The 23,944-nt window shown below is 44.0% G+C and overlaps 1 protein-coding gene across 4 annotated transcripts in view; it reads left to right on the forward strand.

Moving 5' to 3' along the window:
• Positions 1–23,944, forward strand: part of PIK3R1 (phosphoinositide-3-kinase regulatory subunit 1) — an 86,386-nt gene that overhangs the window by 53,991 nt on the left and 8,451 nt on the right. For 2 of the 4 annotated variants that reach the window (XM_023257120.2, XM_045061596.1), the window contains exons 3-8: positions 2,664–2,756; positions 3,198–3,272; positions 9,859–9,990; positions 10,805–11,006; positions 11,213–11,292; positions 23,378–23,480. In XM_023257120.2, the coding sequence (XP_023112888.1) occupies positions 2,664–2,756; positions 3,198–3,272; positions 9,859–9,990; positions 10,805–11,006; positions 11,213–11,292; positions 23,378–23,480 (685 nt within the window). Of the gene's footprint in view, positions 1–2,663; positions 2,757–3,197; positions 3,273–9,858; positions 9,991–10,804; positions 11,007–11,212; positions 11,293–18,747; positions 19,896–21,517; positions 21,992–23,377; positions 23,481–23,944 lie in introns of those variants that run through there. The other 2 variants (XM_011283969.4, XM_003981035.6) reach the window with 2 other exon arrangements.

A 23,944-nucleotide genomic window follows, 5' to 3' on the forward strand; every position in this document is an offset into this window, starting at 1 on the left:
TTAAGAGGGCGGGGACAGAGCCAGGGAGTGTTGCATGGCTATGTGGGATTGTGTATTTACTAGTTAATCTTTAGCTTCTTACATCTTGGCGTGTGCTAATAAGTGAGAACTAGAAGTTTGAGAAGGCCAAGGAGAAACACTACAGTGAATTCTTACTGATATTTCTCTACACCATTTCTACCTTTAGGTTTGCCTCTGTTACATGTGCTGTTGGGATGATACATATCACTTGGTTCAGCATAGAAGGCATTTATGGGGGAGGACATTTTTGTGAGTTGATAATTTTCTGAGGCAAAAGGAAGTAGTTTATAGTTCATCAGAGAGAATGAAATGGTATGCTCTTTTATTTGATAGTGTATCGTTTTTTGTTTTACAATACTTTTGATGAGAAAGACCACATGAAACTTGCAAGACATTTGTATTCTCGGTGCTTCTCAAATATACTGACATTTTAACATTTAGAGATTTGGGGGATGTCACTGATGGGTTTTTTTCAGGGGGTTACCCACATGAATTTGCTTATCATAATAGCATGTCCTAAAACTGAGCATTACTCCAAACTAGATTAGTAGCTCCATTCCTGGATTTTCTGATTCTGGGGATTTATGGTCGTACCTGGGAATCTTTCTTCTTAGCAGGTTCTCCACGTGATGTATAGGCTCCGGTAGGTACAGGGAACACAGGAGAGATGAAGTTCCCACTCAGCCCTGTGCCTAGTAACGGTCTAGAAGGTCAGTGGCCTGTCTGTCCTGCCTTTATGAAGTCCATAACATGTTTAAGTGATGTTGCAGTAGGACGGAGTCACCTGGGAAGCTGTGACAGACTTTTCGTGCTCTGAGTACAGATGTCGCTTAGCCCTATGCCCAGATGTCCTGTCCCCAGGCATGGCTTTATGGTAGGGTCTTAGTTGCACAAAGCCAACTCAGGAATCTTTCATTTGCTCTTGACAAATATGTCCGTGCTCAGGACATACAGGACCCTGCTCTCTAATATGGTGGCCGCTAGCCATATTTAAATCAATTTTAAAAAATTCATTTATTCAGCTGCAGTGGCTACATCTCAAGTGCTCACTAGCCACATGTGGCTAGTTGGCTGGTCTCTGCTTTTTCGGATAGCACAGCTAATAGAACATTTCCATCATTCCCAGAAAGTTTGACTGGACAGGGCTGCTGTGGGATTTTCTAACATAATTTAGCTCTTATCCTTTTATCCCAAGTACTTAAATGGCCAGTAGAGGTTAGTGGCAAGACCACATGTGTCTGACCCAGGGCATAGTGGAGTCTAACAGGCTCTTACACTGCAGGGTTTAGGGTTTGTAAGACGACATAAATCATACGTCCCCCTCTGAGGGCAGCATCGAAAATAATTTTACTTGATTTATGTGTTGTGAGTTTCTTATTCTGTGATGATTCTTGGTATTAGAAAGATGGGCTTCATTAGAAATTTGCTTAGCATAATAAACACCGTATAATAATCATGCCACTAAAATCTCCCTGAAACAAAATTATAAATATTTAATCTTTCTTAAGTTATATAAACGATTTATTCCTAGAAAAGAGGGTGCAGTGATGAACCTTAAGTGTCTAAAAAGTTACATGTTGGAGGCTAATAAAAAGGTTGCACCTGTAGGTATTTTTATATAGACTGTCATTTACGTGTATTTTGCAGTTTGAAAAAAATAAGGTGAATATATTTAGCTCCCTCTTCTGGTATATTATGAGATGAATATTTTTACTTAAAATGGTTTCGTGTATTTTTGGAGTGAGAATACAGTTATTAATGTAATGTTCAAGGCCATTATTGGTGTGTTATCCAGTTAGTTTCTTCTTGAATCTCCAGGAATGGTAAAATACATAAATAAAGCATGGAAAAACAGTTTGTGAAAACATCCCATTTCTGAAGATACTAACCGACCAAAATATATGTGAGCAAACCAAGGCTTCGGTAGCAAGTGCACAGGGGCTTAATTTGGAATTAATGTCATGTGGCCAGTGATCATTTGCAAATGCCCTGTGTCTGAATATTTTAAAGTTCTAAGTCATGTTAATGAACAGTTGAGTAAAAGCTGGTCCATCCTCCTACCTGGACATTATGAAGTTGTTGCTTCATAATGGCCAGACGGCCAGTTCTCGGGTTTCAGTTCTGCCACGGAGTGTGGTGATCTGGGGAGAGCTGACCACTCACCCAACCTAGTCTTACCCTGCACTGCGGGGGCTCTGGCACATCCACATTCCATCCTACCCTGAGTCCTGCCCACCCAGCCCCCAGCCCCCAACCCAACTGCCTCAGGCCCAGGGGCACACGCCAGCAGGGAGGTCTGCCCCAGGGAGGATGGACCTGGGGAAGAGGCCTTGAGAAGCTAATTGGGCAGGGAATTCCCTGATTCTAGCTAAGTATTCTGAGTGTGTCCCAGGAGAGAAGTAGGCCTTACCCTTGGGCCCCCAAAACTCCTTAAATTGCAAGAAGAGGCACGGCTGGAAGAGGCCCAGAGAGGAGCCCTCTGAAGTGCAGGGCCCAGCACAGGGCGCTGTCTTGCTCGGGCCTGAGTTTGCTGGTGTCAGGTAGAACTAACCTGTTCTGCATTTCGGTTTTCTTCGTTGTCTGATGCATTTGCTTGCCCCCACCTAAACACAATCTAATTGTAGGATTCTGTTCATTCGCAGCTTTGGCTCTGCCAGATCTTGCTGAGCAGTTTGCCCCTCCTGACATCGCTCCGCCTCTTCTCGTGAAGCTAGTGGAAGCCATTGAAAAGAAAGGTAATCGGCTGATAGAGGGAATCAGTTAATTTGTTATGTCCTTATTTCATGGGTATTACAATTTATACTTGTCCGTTGGGCATTCGTTAAATAAGCTTCTCGCCAACTTGAGCTAGACACATAAGCTCTTTGTTGCTCTGTCCTGGGGAAACAGCCTTGGTCTGATTCCTGACTCCATATTAACATGTAGTTACTGTATGGAAACTATTAAATTCTCCACAATTTAATAAATATAATTAACTTGCTCCTTCGTGGCCAGACGACTTCACCAAAAGTATTGACATGCCAGCTACGATTAATAGCAGGAGTTAACTTCCAAGAATATTTGGTGCATGCATCTAGAATAGATAGGAGCTGGAAACTGGAATGTCGTTCTGGCAGCGGGCCCACAGGTTCTCCAGAGAGCTGTGTTTTGCATGCTCAGTCTGTTTTGTGTCTTAGGTCTGGAATGTTCAACTTTATACAGAACACAGAGCTCCAGCAACCCAGCAGAATTACGACAGCTTCTTGATTGTGGTGAGTGTCATGGAGCTAGAAAGACAAATGGGAGACACGGTTCTTACCTCTCTGTTTCAGGTAAAGCACACAAAAACACTTGAACTCGATCATGCAGCGTTCTGAGTTTGAAGGAAGCTCAGAAATCACACACGCTTCCCTCTGCCCTATTATGGTAACAGCCCAAACCAGCGCTGACCTTTGATGTTTGTCTCCTGAGTTGGGGTGTGTGTGCCTGCCTGCAGGCATATTGGCTGTCATCACAGCTAAGAGCCTCTGGGCCCTGCAGGAATTGCAGAGGAGAGAAACACCCTCTTGGGATTTCTCTGGCTCTGCGTATCCACCATTTTTTCTCTGACCATGCATTTGGCTACATCTGATTCATCTGGATCAACTTAAAAAATATTTATAAGCCTGTGTCATTTAACAAATGTCTCTTCTGACCTTTTCCATTTTCCTCTCCACCCCCCCCCCTTTTTTTTCTTTTTGGCCTTCCTTCCTTCCTTCCAAATGCTTATTTGCTTTTTCATACCATGTTTATATTAAGTAACATCACGATACTGTTACATTCAATGGTGTGCTGGTAAACCCCTCTCAGGGAGGTGGGGGAACCCTGGTTTGTACTAGTTGCCCACTTCCATGGTGTCAATATGCCCGCCGCGGTCGGTTTCAGGCTGCCAACATGTTATCACTAAACTCCAACTTGGAAAGAATCGAGCGTAGTTGGCGATGAGCAGGCCAGCGCCTGCACACCACTGGTTAAAGGACATCAATTAATTCAACCAGTGGTGGCGTTACCCTTTGTTCCCTCTCTCCTTTGCCAAACCGAATAAAACTATAAATGTGAATAAATTCACTGGCCCTCATTCTGGCAAATCATCTTCTGTATCAACCTGTAGAATCCCTCCGATCCTTCATTCCCTCTCAGAATTTTTTTTTAGAAAAATAATTTTCTGCCTCACATCATTTCACCGAATTTGGATTTAGGGACCCGGAAGAATGAAACCCTGTTGGGGAGGAAGGTCTTTGAGACATACACTTGTGCAGAGCATGTAGTAAATGAAAAACTCTGAAGTTGAGCAGCTTTCAAATGAGGCAGCTCGTGAAAGTTTCTAGAAAAGATGTTTCTGGGAAAAATGAAGATTCTATCTCTGTCAGTAAATAGTTTCATTTGAAATGCACCACCCAGATGTTTGAAGTTTGAAAATAATTTTTTCAAACTTTCATTTTTATTTTGTGCATGGCGACCAGAGTCACGCACATGCAGGGCATGTCCCCTGACAGCTGCAAATCCTGCCTCACCCCCAGACTGGGTCAGTACGAGCTGACTGGCAGAAGGCTGTAGGTGAAAGACGTACCTTTATTTCTTACAGCCTGACCAGAGTGGGAAAGAAACAGTGAATTTTGTCCTTAGCCGGTTGGAGTTGAGATACATGTTTTGGTCAGAAAATTGGTCAAACTGAACAACAGTCACAGGAAATGTTTAGACATCAGAGACCGATGAAATGAGAGTTATTTGAGAAATAGTGGTTAAGCTTTTCAATGTGACTGAATACAGATGATGCAGGCTAGGCTAAGAAAAAAACCTTCACCTCACCTCTGAGATGGAATACCTAACCAAAATTACGTCAACAGTATGTTTTGACAGGCAGCTCTTCTGCCCCACTTGAGAGCAAATCACACAGGTAGAAAACTGGTTTCCTTTGGATTCTGTGTGATAAAAGTGAATTTTGTGAGAACAGAAAGCGTAAACATTACCTAAATTTAGGAGTAGATCCTCGGACTTTTTATAGCTTGAGGATTTTTCAGTCCATAAAAATATTGTAATACCTTGGAGGAAGCTCAGGGTAATCACTTACAGTAAGAGAGAGAGAGAAAAGAATTCATGGCTTTTTTTTTTTTTTAATGTTTATTTTATTTTTGACAGAGAGAGAGAGACAGAGCATGAGTGGGGGAGGGCCAGAGAGAGAGGGAGACCCAGAATCCAAAACAGGCTCCAGGCTCCGAGCTGTCAGCACAGAGCCGGACGCGGGGCTTGAACTCATGAACTGTAAGATCATGACCTGAGCCAAAGTCGGACGCTCCACCGACTGAGCCAGCCAGGCGCCCCTGGAATTCATGGCTTTTAACCAAACTTGTGAATTACCAGTGTCTGAAAAGGATAGATGTGAAGGACAACATCCCACTTTTATTAGTACTTACCAAGTTATTTTATTTCATCTACGTATTACCCTGGTGATATTAGTTATTGCTGATGGCAGAACTCTGACTTACACCCAAATTGTTCCAACTCAAAGATCTCTACTCTTTTTTTTTCTCACTGTATTGACCCACAGTGAATTGTTTCTTTGTTGTTCTCATTTGAATTTTCTCCTGATTGTTTTGGTTTCTCTTAACCTGAAGCAGGTCTTTTCTTTTTAAAAAATTTTTTTATTAGTTTTCTTTATTTTTGAGAGGCAGAGAGAGAGACAGCGCGAGTGGAGGAGGGGCAGAGAGAGAGAGGGAGACACAGAATCCGAAGCAGGCTCCAGGCTCTGAGGTGTCACCACAGAGCCCGATGTGGGGCCCGAACTCATGGACCATGAGATCATGACCTGAGCTGAAGTCGGATGCTCAACTGACTGTGCCACCCAGGCGCCCCTCTTTTCTTTTCTTTTTTTAAATGTTTTTATTTGTTTTTGAGAGAGAGAGCGTGCCTTCAAGCTGGGGATGGGGGAGAGGCGAGAGAGGGAGACACAGGATCTAAAGCAGGCTCTGTGCTGATAGCAGAATGCCTGATGTGGGGCTGGAACTCAGGAACTAGAAGATCATGACCTGAGCTAAAAGTCAGATGCTGAACTGACTGAACCACCTCGGCAGGTGCCTCATCCTGAAGCACACCTTTTCTTTAAAACTTCTCCTAACAGGGACGCCTGGGTGGCTCATTCCGTTAAGCATCCGATTTTGGCTCGTGGGTTCAAGCCCCACATCGGGCTCTGTGCTGCCAACTCAGAGCCTGGAGCCTGCTTCGGAGTTTGTGTCTCCCTCTCTCTCTGCCCCTCCCCTGCTCACACTCTTTCTCTCTCTCTTCCTCAAAAATAAACACTAAAAAAAATTCTTTTAAATAATAAAAATTCTCATGAAAAACCCTGTAACTATGGTGATGGATGTTAATTAGACTTCCTGTGAATGATCATTTTGTAACATAAACAAATATCAAATCATTATGTTGTTGTTAATAACAACATATATAAGGTTATATGTTAATTATACCGCATTTAAAAAAAAAAAAATCAGGCTTTTTTAGCCCCAGCGCACCTGTCCACTACTCACTAGATGCCAGTAGCGTTGTCCCCAAGTTGTAACAATCAAAAATGTCTCCAGATATGGCCAGATATCTCTTGGGAATTCAGGTGGGGCAACAATTCAAAACCCCAACTGAGAACTACTAAGTTAAGGGAGAGATGAGCTGGGAAGGGGACTCCATTCCATTGGGAGGAAGGCTGAAACGCTAGAGAGCTTACTAGTTACCTGTCCTGAGCAGACTCAGTGAAAAGGGAGGTTGCAGAGGGATGTCAACTCTCCCATCCCAAACCCAAAGATGGTGTAGTTCTCGCCTAGCTCACCACAAAAGTCATCACGTGACCGATGCCTGTGGCTCTTAGAAGAGCTTGTTAGGATGGTTATAATGCAGAAAAGGGGATTTGCAGAATCATAGAAGCTCCAAGGAGCCTTAGAAGCTACAGTAACAGAAAATAAAATCTATGTCAGCAACTCTAGTGGATTTGACATAAGGTGAGCTTATCCAATGACTATTCCCAAGACTTGAAATAAGATGATTTTGTTCAAAGGCTATAAAATGCTCTTTGGAATACATCTCATGTGTTCAGGAAGGTCTTAGGAGAATTAACATTACTCTAAGGTTTTTTATAGCTCAGTCCACAAACATTGAGCAAGCACGTCCTATGTGCTGGGCCCTGAGGGGAGCAGGAAGAGCAGGAAAGAGCCGCAGCCCATGACTTTGAGGTGCTCTCAGTCTAGCAGGGAGACATTTAATTACCGTACCATCTGGGAAGTGTCATGGAAGAGACGTGGCCCTCCCTTGAGGGAGGGCCCTGCAGAATCCTGAACATCTTACTATCTAATAGCACATCGCCAAATGGTATTGCATTCTTTATGATGAGCAAATGAAGTAATTTTCATTTTCTGGGCAAAGAGACCTAGTAAATGGAGTGTACAGGGTGCGAAGGGTATGGGGTCCAGCAGCTTGTGAATTGGACAGAGGCTGTGGAATGTTCCTCGAGTGATGCGCACACAATTTCTAGTAGTTGCGTTCCTTCTAATGTGGATCCTTTATGCAAAGACGTAATATTGTCTCTGCCACCCTTGTTAGAGATGCGGTAAGTCCGCAGGTGGTTCTCTGTTGGACACTTAAATGACATAAGCCTTTACCTCTCCACTTCCTGAGATTAATAATTCTTTTCCTCCATTTCCCCTACCACATTTTCTACCAGATGGAATTTTCTTAGCTTCATTGGTGTTGCGTGATTCTTTTGTCAATTCTGCCTACATAGTGGGGCGCGTTGGGTCTATGATAACGATGTGTCTAAAGACTTTAGGTAACTTCAGTTTCAACCCGGAGTGATTGATAGTATCACACTCCCTTCATGGCTCTCCAGGACACCACCTTCTCCTCCAGCTCGAACACCTTGGACTGAATGGATTCCTTCTCATTCTCTCCGAGGCCACAACCTAATCCAGTCAATCACCAGGTTATGTTAGTTCTTGATCATGTCTCACACATTTCTAACCGTTAAAATTGGAATTGCCAGAAGTGTTATTTTCACTTCCAGAAGCGCCCTTTTCCAACTTCTTTTTAACACCACAATTAATAAAGCTGTTGAAAAATGTAGCATTTTGCTCATCAGCTTACCTTTTGCCCATTGAGTACACACATCTCCAGACACTCTTCCTCAAGGTAGCCGTCACATCACTGGGTGTGCAGTCCTTCAGCAGCAGCTAGATGGTTCTCCTCAGATCTAGATGCCTGTGGTCCATCCTGCCCCAGCATCCCCTCTTTCTGCTGGACATGGTACCTTTTTCTACCCTGAGTACTCAGAGTGGTTTGGGTTAGTATCACCCCATTATTGAATTGCCTGACCTCTTTTCCAGCTGAGGAATTTACTGGACAGATGTGCTTGTCTTCTCTTTGTTCTGAGCTAGTTCAGTGCCCACAGGTTAGATGAGTCATATCCTAATCAGAATACTCTGTCAGAATTGGGGGGAGCGTTCTAAAAATGTTATAAATATTTTTGTGACTATTCTTGAGATTGACTGTTAAAATTCTGTATATCTTACTGTTTGTTCAGACACTCTCTTGAGCTAAATATATATTAATTGTGAGATGCAGTATTTAGCGACTCAAAATTTAGGAAACTTAATGGATGTGCATTTTATGCTTTCCTGTGGAGGTTTTAGGAAGCATTTACTCTGATTAGCCATCCCTAGACAGAACTCTTCTCAGAGCAGAAGCACCCTCCAGAAGGTATTTGGAAATATTTGCGGGGCTACTTTAGTTTGCCAGGGCTTCCATGACAACCTTCCACAGACTGGGTGGCTTCAGACACAAACCTGTCTTCTCACTGTTCTTGAGACTAGAAGTCCCAGATCAAGGCCGGTTTGGTTTCCTCTGAGGCCTCTCTCCCTGGTGTACAGATGGCCACCTTCTCACTGTGTCCTCACACCGCATTCCCTCCGTGCATGTACTCCTGGCATCTCTGTGTGTCCAAATTTGCTCTTCTTACAAGGATACCAGGGGCACCTGGGTGGCTCAGTCAGTTAAGCGTCCGACTCCAGCTCAGGACATGATCTCGCAGTTTGAAAGTTCAAGCCCCGCGTCAGGCTCTGTACTGACAGTGTGGAGCCTGTTTGGGATTCTTTCTCTCTCTCTCTCTCTCTCCGCCCCTCCCGGGCTCATCCCTAATGGCTTCATTTTAACAAAACCACCTCTTTAAAGGCCCATCTGAAGGCACATGGGTGGCTCAGTCGGCTAAGTTTCCAACTTCAGCTCAGGTCATGATCGCAGGGTTTGTGAGTTCAAGCCCCGCATCGGGCTCTGCACTGACATTGTGGAGCCTGCTTGGGATTCTCTCTCTCCCCCCTCGCTGCCCCTCCCCCGCTTGCTCTCTGTCAAAACAGATAAAAATAAACTTAAAAATAAATAAATAAATAAATAAATAAATAAATAAATAAAGGCCCTATCTTGAAATACACCTTCTGAGATAGTGGGAGTTAGGGCTTCAGCATATGAATTCAGCTCATAATGGGAACATTGTTTTTCTGTTGTTGTCAACCCAGAGTCTGGGCCTGTGCCCCTGGCATCCTGGGGAGAGGCCATCATGCTAAATGCTTATAACTTAAGGGGTGGACTTCCACAAAGAAAAATTGTTCTGTTTGAAATGCCAGGAGCAACCCCTGTGAGAAACCCTGCTGATAACCACTGAAGTCTTTTACATCTGTCCTCATACTGCTTACGTTTCATGTGTCACAGTTTAGTCACACATACAGAAAATTGGCCCTGCCGATGCATACAGTGTTTGAAATGCGTTTTAAAATGTTTCTGTCCTAGATGCCGCCTCCGTGGACTTGGAAATGATCGATGTGCAAGTTTTAGGAGACGCTTTCAAACGCTATCTTATGGACTTACCGAATCCTGTCATTCCAGTAGCCGTTTACAATGAGATGCTTTATTTAGCCCAAGGTTTGTTTTCTCTTCTGAAAACCTCATTGAATATACAGTGAGATGTGGATGCGCGTGTAAACTCTATGAAACGCTGCCTGTAAAGAGAGCTGTTTTGGAAAATATTAGTAGGAATCTGCCGCTTCCCTGACACCCTCTCCTTTGGCACAAATTCCCTCCCTTCCCCGGGCGTCCAATGGAAGACCCAGACCCTCGTTTGCTTAGGAAGGCTGTCCACATGTTGAAATGGCTAATTGTTAACCTTTTATCAGTACTAACAAAGTTCACTACGTCACTGAAGGCCACAGTGTTCCAAGTGCCATCTTGGGATTCAGGGAACCAGGGACTAGGACCGTTGACTAGCGATGTTCTTTCCTCGAGGGGCCATTACAAAATGTGTTGAGAGAGGAGGGCTCTCAGGCTTAGGAGCCTAATGCTCAGTTCAAGTGCTCTGGGGACAGGAAATTGTGGTTCGGAACCTTCAAAGTTAAACTGTGTGATACTTATCTGATGCTCCTCTGAATTAGCCAATCACACTGAGAGCTGCTCAATAGAGGGCAGATCTCTGCCAGCACAGCCTCATCCTCTTGTGGTTTTTTACACCAAAAGTTTCTTGCATTTCCATTTGACTTGAGATTTCTCCTTTCTCACAAAGCCTTTTGTGATGAGAACAAACGTGCTGTCTGCTGCTCCTGATGACTTTGTTTTAAAGGACTTGTTCTTCTGTAGCTAGAGCAGAAGAACGTTCTAGGTGTTGAGCTACTGAGATCTAGAGTCTCTTACTCTTTTTCGCTTCTTTCTTTCTTTTTTTTTTTTTTCTTTTTAAACTCTGTAGAAGTACAAAGCCCTGAAGAATATATCCAGCTGTTGAAGAAGCTCATTAGGGCACCTAACATACCTCATCAGTATTGGCTTACGCTTCAGTATTTGCTAAAACATTTCTTCAAGCTCTCTCAAATCTCCAGCAAGAATCTTCTGAATGCACGAGTACTCTCTGAACTTTTCAGCCCTCTGCTTTTCAGATTCCCAGCAGCCAGGTAAGGCGAAAGGAGAGAAGCATGTATTTTGGGGTGATGGGGACAGTCCTAAGGGGATCGATTGATCATTGACCTTATTCTGAAGATACTCGCTCACAGATTCATGGGCACGTTTACACCAGACACGTTGACTTGAATGTGTAGGAATGAAGATGAGTTCGTTGTTGAGAAAAAAAGGTTTCTAATCAAGCTCTCTGTTTTTGTAGCTCTGAGAATACTGAACACCTCATAAAAGTTATAGAAATTTTAATCTCGACCGAGTGGAATGAACGACAGCCTGCACCAGGTAATGCCTTTTGGGTTTCTCAAGTTTTCTCGTGGTTCGTTTTTTAGAGCCTGAAAAATGGTGGCTTTAGAACCCCTGTGGAGTAACAGAAGTTTCTTATAGAACGAGATCCATAACGTTTTGCCTTGGGATTTAGAGACACAATGGCTGAGTGGTATCCTATATGGTAAATGTTATCTGGATTTCAGTGTCTGTGGATTTTAGATGACCTCCGTCTTAGACGAGGGTTGTTGGGAGTGCTCCCCCTTCCCGTCAGCTTTGATGCCTCCCGTTGTTGCATAAATTACGGGGCTCGTTTTAGTTGTTGACATTCTTGTTTTTCTTTCTAATACTTCTAAAGTAGGGGATTTATAATTACTATATAATTTCAAGTATTTTGGAATGTGTGTTTTGGAAGCAGGTATGCTGAGCAATGTCTGTCAAAATAAACATTTTCAATAATGCAAGCAGTATGAAACCAGGGTGTTCACTGCAGCAAGTTTGAGCAAGCCAGACACTTCTTTGAAAGCAGGCTGGCGTTCAATTAGCCATTTAACAAAGCAGGAAATGTAGACCATGTTAGCAGTGGATTTAATTTAAACTGATGTATTTTTCTTCTGTGGAAAGTCTAAACAACCTTCCTTTGCCATATACTGATTAGAAGTTAGCCAACAGAAGCTGGTCATTTAGCATAACGATTCGGGTCCAGTAAGTGAAGTTTCAGGACCAGTCAAAATGTGGCTTGCATCTTAATTTATGCCCAGAGTTAAAATAAAACACCATGTATTTACTCTTCGTTATAGGTAACTCATACAAACTACCAAATTTGTCTCTGGATAAACAGGCATAGGGACCCACTGATCAGTGTTAATTAAGCAAGGGGAAATTAAGTTGTGCTTTTATAGGTGTTAAATAGCCAGGCTTGGTTGTTCGCAGTGGGATGGTGCAGATTGCGAGAGGCAGGGCTTAGGCTTGAAGGATTGAAGGATGTGAGGATTGAAGGATGGCATAGGTAACCACTCACGAGGCAAGTATTTGGAAGGGCTGCTGTGGGCAGGCTCAAAATATGGTATCCAAAGGTAAGAGAGGCAGCGGAAATAGTATATAGGGCAAGTGTGGTATGTTCCAAATGTTCCAGATCACAACAAGCAGGATGTTCAGTGGGGATACTCTGAATTGTAGGTGAATGGCATCAGAGCAGTGTGTCAACAATAGCCAAGGACTTTAGCCCAGAGGGTGGCCAGAAGGTTCATCTCATGTAACTACTTGGGGCACTTGTTAATGGATTTGGGAACTCTTTGTTGGTGTTCAGAGGCTGCCTTTTGGCTCAGTATGAAAGAGTCCGTGGTCGGTTGTTAAAGGTACCCTGTGATGCGGGGACAGGGGGCAGGTGTGAAACGTGGCACTTGAGTCCTTTATTGACTAGTCCCCACCCCAGACTAAACACATGGGCGGGGAATGGAGAAGACTAGTAACAACAAAACAGGACCCTGGGCCAACGGGCGGGGCTGTGCTCTCCCACTCCCTCCTGGCCCATGGTGTACATGTGGAGGTTTGTCTCAGAGGAGGGACAGCTGAGTCCCGCTTGTAGAAAGGGCCAGAGGTGGTGCCCCTCTTCTCAGTGCCCGCCCCTCTGGACACAGGGAGGTAGGAGAGCTAACAGCGAGACAAGGTTTGATAGATACCCACCAGTGAATTTAACCGGAGTATCTTAAGAGTATCTCCTACATACCTGGGAGAGTCACGGGTGGAGTTTAATTAGTCTGGTGTAAGCTGGTTAAACGTCCTTATCCGTTTCAGCGCGATTCCACCGAAGAAAGCATTCACGTTCATCCATTTTCGTTATGCGCGCTTCGGACCGCCTGCTGTGTCATAGACCCTGGTACATTCTTTCAAGAAAGTGGTGTGCCAGTTTCCCAGGCGGGTTCGTTCTATCAGCGCTGTTGAATGGTGAACACTGCACTGAATGTTTCCGAGACCATCCCAAGATTCATGCAGCCTCTTAAAGAAAATTGAACCCAAGTAATCTCTAAACCCTAGTTTGAGCTATTTTTCCCTCTGTGTGGTATCTCTCAGCTATTGGAAGGAATGTGTAGGCCCTTTGGAATGAAATAGAGGCTTCACTGTCCCTCACTTGTGGAAACACACCACCTACTTCAGGAAGAACGTCGTCCTGAAACACCTTTGTATTCGGGGGTGGCTTTGCTGCAAATGATTGGCAGGGCACTCTTGGTTAGAGAAATGATTTCTCAGGCCTGGTGGGAATCCGACATTTTCCTCGAGTCCTTCATCATTGCCCCAGCATGTGCTATTACCAGAGGGGTCTGGAAACGCAACACCAGTGCATCTCCATTGAACAGTCTTAAATCATTCATTTGAACTGCCTTTATTGTTGTGAATAGAAATAAGTGCTTGGAGGGGAGCCTGGGTGGCTCAGTTGATTAAGCATCCAACATCAGCTTGGGTCATGATCTCAAGGTTCATGAGTTTGAGCCCCGCGTCAGATTCTTTGCTGACAACTCAGAGTCTGGAGCCTGCTTCGGATTCTGTGTCTCCCTCTCTCTGCCCTCCCTTGCTCGCACTCTCTCTCTCAAAAATAAAAATAATCATAAAAAAAAAAAAAAAAAGAACGAAGTACTTGAATGATTTTAGGGGGGGAGACAGGGAAGCAAGGCTATCATGTAATAGATAGGCATCTTTTGTAGTTTTCACCTGGTAAAACTTGAGGTGATAGGCAAAACTGATGATGACTGAGGCAATGTGTCAATTCCTGTAAGACCATTAGCACACAGTATCTAAGTGCTAGGCTCTAGGGTGCTTACTCTGAATATAAAAAGAATGTTAGAAATGTGATGGGTACTTGGTAGGGTAACTGAGTAGACTGAAAAGGCTTGTAGAAAAAAATAGGACTTGAAATGGGCTTGGAAGAATTGCTAGAGTTTGAAAAGGGGAAGAGGAAATAGTATTCCAATTCGACGAGGTTCAGAGGTTTAATCAAAATAAGTTGCAAAGTACAAAAATAATGGCTGGATACACCAGATTTGAAGAGGTAGTAAATGTTTGGGTTTTTTTAAATTTTTTTTTAACGTTTATTTATTTTTTTGAGACAGAGAGAGACAGAGCATGAACGGGGGAGGGGCAGAGAGAGGGAGACACAGAATCGGAAACAGGCTCCAGGCTCTGAGCTGTCAGCACAGAGCCCGACGCGGGGCTTGAACTCACGGACCGCGAGATCATGACTCGAGCAGAAGTCGGCCGCTTAACCGACCGAGCCACCCAGGCGCCCCGAGGTAGTAAATGTTTTCAATGACAGTGTCGTGGAAAGCATCATTTTAGAGTCAAAGGCATAGTCCAACGCTTCATTTGCTCAGTAGGAAAGTGAAGCGCCCCCAGAGGTTGAGAGCTCTCCCTGGTGCTACCCAAGCAGCGTGTGCCCAAGCTAGGTCTGCAGGGGGGACCTAGTCCTGGACCCCAGCCTGCTGCTTGGTGCTGCACCTGCTTCCTGGGTTTTGGGAAGCTTCATGAGCAATGGGACCGCTTTTAGTGTCTAGTCCCAAGTCCTCTGAGGTTTCCAGTAAGAAAGAAACTAAAGATAGATGATACTGGCTTCTATGGGTCCCCATATAGTGGGGAGCCCCACGGCGGTTGTTACAGCTTTCGGGGCTAAAACTCAGAATCGCTCCGTCCGCCTTGCACTGGTAAGAACAGTGAGTCAAATAGATCTGCTTTGACTCAGCTCTTGCTACTCATTTGCCAAGTTCCTATCAAGTAAGTTAGCCATTCCAAACTGTTTTTTAGTCTGTGAAATGGGAATAATGCCTCTCTCTTGGGGTGGTTGTGAGATGTAAATGAGGTGATACGTACTGCTGCTCACCACCCTATAGCCTATCTCTCCTGTGGCCCAGCTCTGGTTTTTAAGGACCTCTCAGAGCACCTCCCCCCCACCCCCATTCTGCAGCCCCAGCTCCCGAGTCCTGTCATACCCTTCTGTCCACTGAGCCCCCATTCCCAGCCAGCAGAGCCAGGCCACCAGGTACCTGCCTGGGCTTCACTGCTAATCTGCAAAAGACACCCTCTCCCTTGGCATTTGCTGCTCCATGGCTGCACTGCTTGGCGGGAGGAAGGTACCTTATTTAGTATGATGCCCTTTCCACTGTGTGCGGCTTGGTGAGTAGAGGGGCCTGGATTGCAGTACCAGCTGCCCCTGCCACATGCCCTTATGCAGTGCACAGAACGCACAACTGAACACAGCGCCCCTCCCCCCCGCCCCGCCCCCAGCAGTCCCATCCACTTCATTTCACAAGTAGGTCTCTCCCTGCTGGGTGTGCAGTGTAAACCCATTCAAATAGGTCTATGCCCTTAACCCCTTGTCTTCTTAAACTTCACTTTTCTGTGGTGCTTCCTGTTCTTTTCATCTGCTCAGCTACATTCCTCAAGGGCAAAGGCTGCTTCTCCTGTTGAGCTCCTCCTAGCACAGAATGAAGCACAGCATAATAAAGTTTGTAAAAACGTTTTGATAAACTAACCAACTTTCAACACGCTTTGGCACACCCACTCATTGAATGCATCCAGCAAAACTGAAGCAAGGATCTTCCCTATGTTTGGAGGGAAACTAAGGTTTGAAAGGTGGAACAGAGAGTAAGTTCTCACAACTTTGATAGTCTGCTGTTCCCTTTGTTACTAAAAGTCTTACAAATACCTGAAGCTGAACAGCAGGTTTTCTTGAATCATTACGTGCTATGTTTACCCTACTAATATTTAGGTAGCTAAAGCAGCTTTCTATAGGGCAGCTAGGGTAAAATTGGGACCATTTCACACAGGGTGCCTTTGAATGAAACCCATTATAAGTGTATTTACATATTTCAGATTTCATGGGTATATTCAGAAATATTAATGCAGCATAATTGAAGTCTAATATTGCACCCTCAAGCCCAGAGTGGAAAATAAATGACTCTTTTTCCCTCCTGCCCCTTCTACACCTGTCAGAGTTAATGTTTAACCACTGGCGCATTGCAAAACATTCATCCTGAAGAGCCTGATTCATAAATCTTGTTTTAAATGCACTGGGCTTGGTTTTCAACCAAGACTAAAGCAAGCACTAAGGTAGAGGGAAATGACTTTCAAAGAGTTTTACTTTTCTCTGATTTATTTTTTATTGGGTTTAAAATGTGGTCTGACATTAGAGGGTTGTTTCAAAGGTGAGAAATGAAACCTTGAAAAAACTTCATATATTTAGATGGGTTGGAATAAACAGAGAGGCAAGCCATACTAGGTTTTATCATGAAATAGGAAGTTTTGTTTGTGCTCTGAAAAAGAAACCCATGTCAGGGTGTATATATTGGTGGGGTAAAGGTCAACTTTTGTTTTCACAGTGCTGTCTTCTCTTTCTCTCCAAGGACAGCATCTGAGAGGGAAGGAGTGCTTTATTCTGCTGAGCAACGGTCCCACCTTTTATACATTTCGTAGAATGTAGCCTATGTAAATCTGGATTTATTTAGAAGTTCAAATGGACGTTTTCCTTAGTGCAGGGTCATTAAGAGCACTGGATATGGAGTGAAGAATTTGCATCATACTGAAAGGCTCTTCTGTCCTAATTCGTGTTAAGTTAAAATTATGAAGGGAGGTATTCATTTAACCCTTAAACGAAGATTTGGGTTCGTTTATTTTTTCCTTCTCACTGCATTTTTTTTTTAAAGAAGTTGTGCAGGGTGCAAGCTGGTTGTGGGATAGTCACTGTCTGATGGCGATGTGCACATGGGAGATAGTGTTCAGTGTATTCTTTCAAACGTATTTTAATGATTAAGGATATTTTTCCTGACAAGATCACACCTGCTGAGAAATGAAATGTGGCCTCTTTTTGCCTCTGAAATGAGTTTTACAAAACTTTGAGGAAAGGAAAAGTAGTAAGACATAGTGTTTTGAAGACTCCACAAGTAAAGTTAGTTTTCAGTTACATGTGTAAGTTTTCCAGTGTGGCTGAGTCTTTGGGTCTCCAATAAATGTTGCCATTAAAATACAAGTTTTTTTTTAAAAAGGGCTTAAAGAAGGGGCACCTTGGTGGCTCAGTCAGTTGAGCGTCCGACTTCGGCTCAGGTCATGATCTCACAGTTTGTGGGTTCCAGCCCCACGTCGGGCTTTGTGGTGACAAGTCAGAGCCTGGAGCCTGCTTTGGAATCTGTGTCTCCCTCTTTCTCTGCCCCTCCCTTCCTCTCCCTCCCTCTCTCTCTCTCTCTCTCTCTCTCTCTAAAAAATAAACATTGAAAAAAATTTAAAAAGGGCTTAAAGAAAGTGAAAAACATTTCCTAAGCTGTTATAACATCTGTGTGTTCCATTTATTAGTTATTTGTAAGTGAATCCTATGTTTGTGTGATACTTTGGACGTAGTGGGAGATGAATGAAATACAGTACACAGAAAGTTGATCATGTTCTCCCAAGGAGAAGTTACTGATTCTGTTCTACCAGCAGAGGGCTCCCTTTTTAAGCTAATAAAGAAGCAGTATGTGTCTTGCCCATGACTTTTCAAAGACTGAAATTGAACGGGGGAAAAAACTCAGCTCACACTTTCAGTAATGTAATAGAACCTCTGTGGTAGAGGATTGGACATATCGTGAGACATTAGAAGCAGAGTTTTCAAATCTCTCCAAGTCGAAGCTGTTAGGCTTTCCAGTGGCCAGTGTTCTGTGACAGAATACTGTTGGAGTAGTCAATATTTTAATCTTGGGGAAGTTTTGACACGGAACATCATGTAAATTTAGACAGATGCTAAAGAGACCGGTGTTTCCAAGGTTTCTGGCTTTAGAGAGACTATTTTTAAAAGTAGGACAAGATTCTGCAGCTCAGGATGCAAAGGTTTTCTCTGAACTCGCCTTACGTCCCTGTGATCAGCAGGCGGGAGCTGCAAGATTCACTTATAGACTCCTTTCTTCCCACTGGCAAGTAGGTTTTTCATGCTTTATCAGTCACACCAAAGGCAAGTTTGTAAAGACCCCTTGCCTACGTGGACTTTATGGTCCCCACCTAGATCTTCCTTTAGCACTCTCTGCATATGACCCTGGGGTCCCCTTCCTGTACAGAGTCTGAGGGTCTTACAGACAGATCCTTGTTGCCTCGAAGAGAACTAGAAGGTGTTGTTTTTTTTTAAACCTTTAAATAAGCTAAAAATAGAGAACAGAAAAAGTCAGTTTTGTTATAGGTGTGAATTTTTTCACATGTGGCCTTTAAGACATTAACTTAAGTTTCACTTGTTAATTTTAACTTTATCTGGCAGAGGGAAGTAAATACAGGGCCAGTGGGTGGAGAAAAAGGAGTTTAGGACTGAATGTCAGAAGGCTAGGTTGTGGCCCCGGAGCTTTGATCTTGTGCAAACCCCTTCGATCCCCCTGGATCAGGATCTTGTGTGTGTGTGTGTGTGTGTGTGTGTGTGTGTGTGTGTGTGTGTAGCAGTGAGGTATTTGCTCGAAGTGGTCTTTGGATTACTTTCTGGTTTTAAAGTTAGTGATTCTGTGATTTTCCATTGTTAAGGTTCTTGGGATATTAGTAAAGCCATCCATCTATGCTGATGCAGAGCGAAAATTTTCTTAGGTCAAATTTTAGTGTGGTCCATTAGCACTTTCTCAAAGGACACAGATCCTCTGGAAAGGCTCATGGGCTCCTCACCCTCTCCTTTGCTCCATTTAGCAGTCAGACACAACTTTTAACTACCAGACACTTCTAGGGCCAGTTAAACGTGAGTGGAAATTGGCTTCATAAAAGTAGCTCGCAGAGTGGGGTTTTTCTGCTCCTCTTCACGAGGTCGTGGAGCGAATGGGATCTACGTCTTCCCCACCAAACTCTCCTCCCAGGATCAAACGTTTTTTCCAACCCTGTACCCCTGCTCAGTTCCTCCGTAGGGCTTTCCTCCTACACCTGCGGGGCTGTCTGTGCTGGTGTGTGGGAGGAGGTGGACACGAGCAAGGCACGGTGTTCTGGGCTGTTCGGAGAGGTTCAGGCCTTTACAAGCAAGGCTTTGATTCTATTTTTGCTGAACTAGCTCAGCCACTTCCTGTGTTTGGCCGTGCATAGTGCCTCGCTTCACTGTGGCCACTTGAGCCCCGCGCGCTGCCGCAGCCAGTTAGAGAGACTATTTTAGGTCCCCTCACAATGGCCTTCTCATTTCCTTGGCGAAAATGAGCGAGTTGGGCTGGCAGTGGCCACTTGTTAGCCGATGACAACTTTGACTTTGACTTGGGCTCCCCTCCCCCACCCGAAATCCCTAGCTCAGCAAATATTTGAACCTGCCCAAGTTAATCATGAAGCCGTGATCTTTATCTGCGAGACGTGCGAGCGCCGGGGCTTTCTCCCTCCCGCATACGGCACCACCGGCAGCCAGTGGCTGTGTCCATGGGGAGCGGGCGGTGAGCGGCGCTGCTGCGGCGGTCCCGTCCCGACGTCCGTGTCGCGCCGCGCGAGCCCGAGGGTCCCGCGCCGCCGCCGCCGCCGCCGCCGCCGCCCCTGCGCTCGGCGGGCGGGAGCGCTGCCGCGGAGTGGGCGCCACCGTGGGGGCGGCGGGGAGAGCCGGGGGCGGCGTTCGCGTTGTCGGAGACCGGCCTGGTCGCGGGAAACTGCAGACATGCATAACCTGCAAAGTAAGTTGCCTTTAACTTGTACCCCCCTCGCCGCTGCCCTGCTTTTGTGCTTGTGTGCCAGGTTCCCCTCTGTAGTTTGTCTTTGCGGGTGTGTCAGTGAGACGAAGTGCTGTCTGGGGAGGGCAGATAAGAGATTAGCGGAGACACTCCCCCCTTTCCTGGAGGGGCACAGTGTGCGGAAAAGATGGGCTTTAGGCTGGAAACGGGGAAGGAGGTAATTACAAAGTGCTTGGCTGGAAGTTGGTGCCCGGCCAGGCTTTGGAGAGACGTGGAAAATCACCTGTCTCCCTCCCCTCCTCCCCTGGTCGGTTTGCCACATGGGATCCAGCAGCAGGACTGGTTTGCACCAAGTGCTCCCAAAGACATGGGGTAGCCCTCTGGGCTGTTAGCCTGTCCACAGCTGCTGGCGGGACTCCTCCTGGGGGAGAGAAAACACGTTTTTATTAAAGTCAAAAATTTTTTCTGACCCTCAGTCGAGGACATATCCCAACCACTTGGACCATTTTTGTGCGTGTGATTTTGAATTTAGGAATAGAAAAGTGGCCCGGGCCGTCCGCGGGAGGGTATAGGTTGAGACTGCCTTCCTCATCAATGGGACAATAAATCCACCTAGACAGGATTCAAGCAGAGTGCTCGGTGAAATGACATGCCTTTGCTCTACTATTTTATATGATTCTAAATTTGATAGAGGGTCTAACAATAAATTTTAAGGGGTTCTGTATTCTTTAAATGGTCACACAAATATGTGACATACATAAGTGCATTGATCACAAGCCCACTATAGTTTTTTTCAATCAGCTACTAACTGGGGATGGGGCTTTTCCTCCTCACCTCTTCATAATAATGTAAAGAGGTGGTTTATAATGGAAATGTACATTAAGCTCTAGTGAGGATGGGAAGACTATATGCAGAATGGCTGTAGAGAACTGAAATTAATAGATTTATAGAGGAATTGATTTCTTTACATTAAATATTGCTACCCAGGAATAATAGTCCCCAGGGTAAGGCATTTGAGATGGGGGGGGGGGGGGGGCGAACAACCAAAAGTGATTACATCACTCTCCCCTCAAGCAGTATTAGCACAAGAAGTCGGAGGATGGGTTTATCAGTGACAGATAGTTTGCAAACATAACCCTACTTCTGCTCTGCATTCTTGATATATATGGCCCCTTTCTTTTTGGAAGGCGTAACTCACCTGGACTAGTCTTGTTAGACAGTAACATTAAATGTGTGCTGGTAATAGGCAGATCTTCATTCCTGTTGAGATGTTGCATTATTATTCCCTAGTGGCTAGTGTTAACTTTAGTATGTTTGGTAGAAGGAGATTTTTCTTTAAATTGTGCTTTCTAATGTGGTACGTTTGTAACAGTGTTTAAGTTCTGAGTTGTCAGTGAGTTATGCAGGAATGAAATTAAACATCCTGAGTTCTTGATCCCTTCTGCTTTTAATATATACAGGAGGCATTTAAGGACTGTAAAATATACCTTAAATATACCATTCTGATGCATTTGTAAGATTTTTAAACCAAGGCATGACCAGGCTCTCCATAAACCCAGATGCACTAGGGGAAAAAAAAAAAAAAAAAAAAAAAAAAAAGCTCCGGGCTGCAGCATATCAGCTTTTGTCAACCTGCCAACAGCGGAGCGTACCATGCTGCAAGGAGTAATAAAAAAGGAATTAGAGAACTCAGTGCTGGAGGAGAAGAGTCAAATTAAACACCTTTTTGAAACGATGAGCATGTATACATTGCAGTTCTATGAAATGTGGGTTCTTCCTGAGGCTGGGATTGTGTTAAGACTGGATCTAGAAGAGAAATGATGGAGCAGGAGTGGTCTGGTGACATTTTTCTGACTTGATTGGCTGGGGTGTGTGATGTAATAGGTTACAGTGCAGCCCCTTATAGGTTTTAAAATGAATTCCAAGACACCATTACAAAGAAAGCCGGACTCTTTTCTTATAACTGAGCTCAGCCAAGGAAACTCTCGCACAAATGTACAACACTGTTTGGAATATGGAAGACCTGGATTTAGAATATGCTAAGACAGATATAAATTGTGGCACAGACTTGATGTTTTATATAGAAATGGATCCACCAGGTAACACTGCAGTATTCTTTTAGAAAGCTAGTTAATTTTGCGGATTTTTGGGGAGGGGGGAGATTGACAACTACTGTAAACCGATCCTCTTAAGTTTTCTATTTTTTACTAATTTGTTGTAACTTAATAAAAATTAGTTTGATCATAGCTTGGACATTAAATCGTTTGCCTGTGGAAGCAAGCAGATCAGGCTGTCTGTTGGTAAATGGTTTTTTTTCTTACTTGAATAGATATGAATTGAATTCCAGTTTTTCACTGGTGTCTTTTGTTAGTCGAGGTCCTTTGGTATTTGTGTTGTATTGTTGTGTATCTTTCATACTGTGCCTTTAATTAAAATGATGCGTCCTTTGTGGTGCTTTTCTCTTTTGACAGTGGATGGGAACAGTGGTACTTTGCAGTGATAACACTTGGTACTTTAGAAGGCGTGTAGAATGTAGCAGTGATTACAACTCAGTTGTAGGTGACCTGAAACTATTCTAAATCAGACGCTGAGACTTTGCCTACTCTTATATTGAGACACTATATTGAGAAAAGGAGTTGGCTTGCCCTTATTTCATCCTAGTCCTCATACAATGTTCTTGATAGACTCCTGAAATAATTTTTGCATGAAATACTGTCCTTTAAAACTTAACGACTTAGAATTCACTTACAAATCCTAGCCTTATTTTGCTTCCCAAATTTTCTTCCCGTATTAGCCCTGCTCCCAATTAAGAAATTCAGAAACACTTGACATTGAGGAAGAGGGATATGGTTTTTAATCAGTCTTGGCATATACAGCACAATCTATCCACTAGAATATTAACATGAATGCTAAAGAGATTTAGGTCACAGATGAGTTTCTTAAAGTGGCTTTTGGCAAAAGAGGGCCTGAAATACTAAGATTAGAGAAACCCAATTCCTCCTCTTAAAACATATTGCTGTAGATGAGCTTTTTTCTTACAGCAACAGCATTTGTGGAGGACAGAAACCAAATTTGTCTTTTATAATTAAATAAGAGGAGGAAATTAAAGCCAACCCATGTGATTCCTCCTGCTCATATGTTCATGGTTTCCTATTTTAGATGGATTTGATCAGGCCTGAAACTTTAATATAACTAGAGCCTAGAAGCAGAATGCCGGGACTCAGGATTTACTCTGAAATACACTCACATGGCCAGCCGGGTTTATTTGTTCATCTCTAAGCCGTTCTCTCTTTTTCACTTCCTTTTCTTTTTGATCCATGCTCTGAGAGATGCCTTTTTTTTTTTTTTTAAAGCAAACGATCATGTTTCATGGAGTTGTGAATTACTGCTGTATTTCACAGTATCGTAAAGAAACTTAGTTCTCATTACAACCTTCCACCGTAGTTGGGATCGCAAACAACTTTTTGTTTCTCTTTAATCTACAGCATTGCCTCCTAAACCACCCAAACCCACTACTGTAGCCAACAACGGTATGAATAACAATATGTCCTTACAAGATGCTGAATGGTACTGGGGAGATATCTCAAGGTAAGGCTCCACAAACTCTGGAGTTTTCGCTAGAGACAGAGCTCTGGTTTTAGAGAAAGAAACACACCAGCTTGCTGAGTTCCATTTTTAGGATATCCTCCAACATAAGCATGAAGCATAGTTGGGTGTCTTCCAAAGAAGACCAGAGAAGTCCCTGAGCACTGGGGAACTGTTGGGTGCTGGATGCCACAGGAAATTAAATACTCGAGAAGTTTCATTATTGACAGAGAGGTCAGGAAAGCACCAGGGTGAGGTGGCCCACCGCCTTAAGGGAGGGTCCAGGGTCGCTTTCTGTTAGGCAGAAGTGTAAGAATTAATGTTAGTATCTTGTACATATGAAAAAGGCCTATTTATTCGTAGTTTGTTTTTTTTTTTTTTTTCCTGAAGGGGAGGAAGGAGTCCTTTTCAGGATCATGACTTTGTGAGCTCATTGGCCAGAGTGATTAGTGTGTTTGGACCACTGA

This window comes from Felis catus, chromosome A1 (assembly GCF_018350175.1).
Source record: "Felis catus isolate Fca126 chromosome A1, F.catus_Fca126_mat1.0, whole genome shotgun sequence".
Classification (NCBI taxonomy): domain Eukaryota; kingdom Metazoa; phylum Chordata; class Mammalia; order Carnivora; family Felidae; genus Felis; species Felis catus.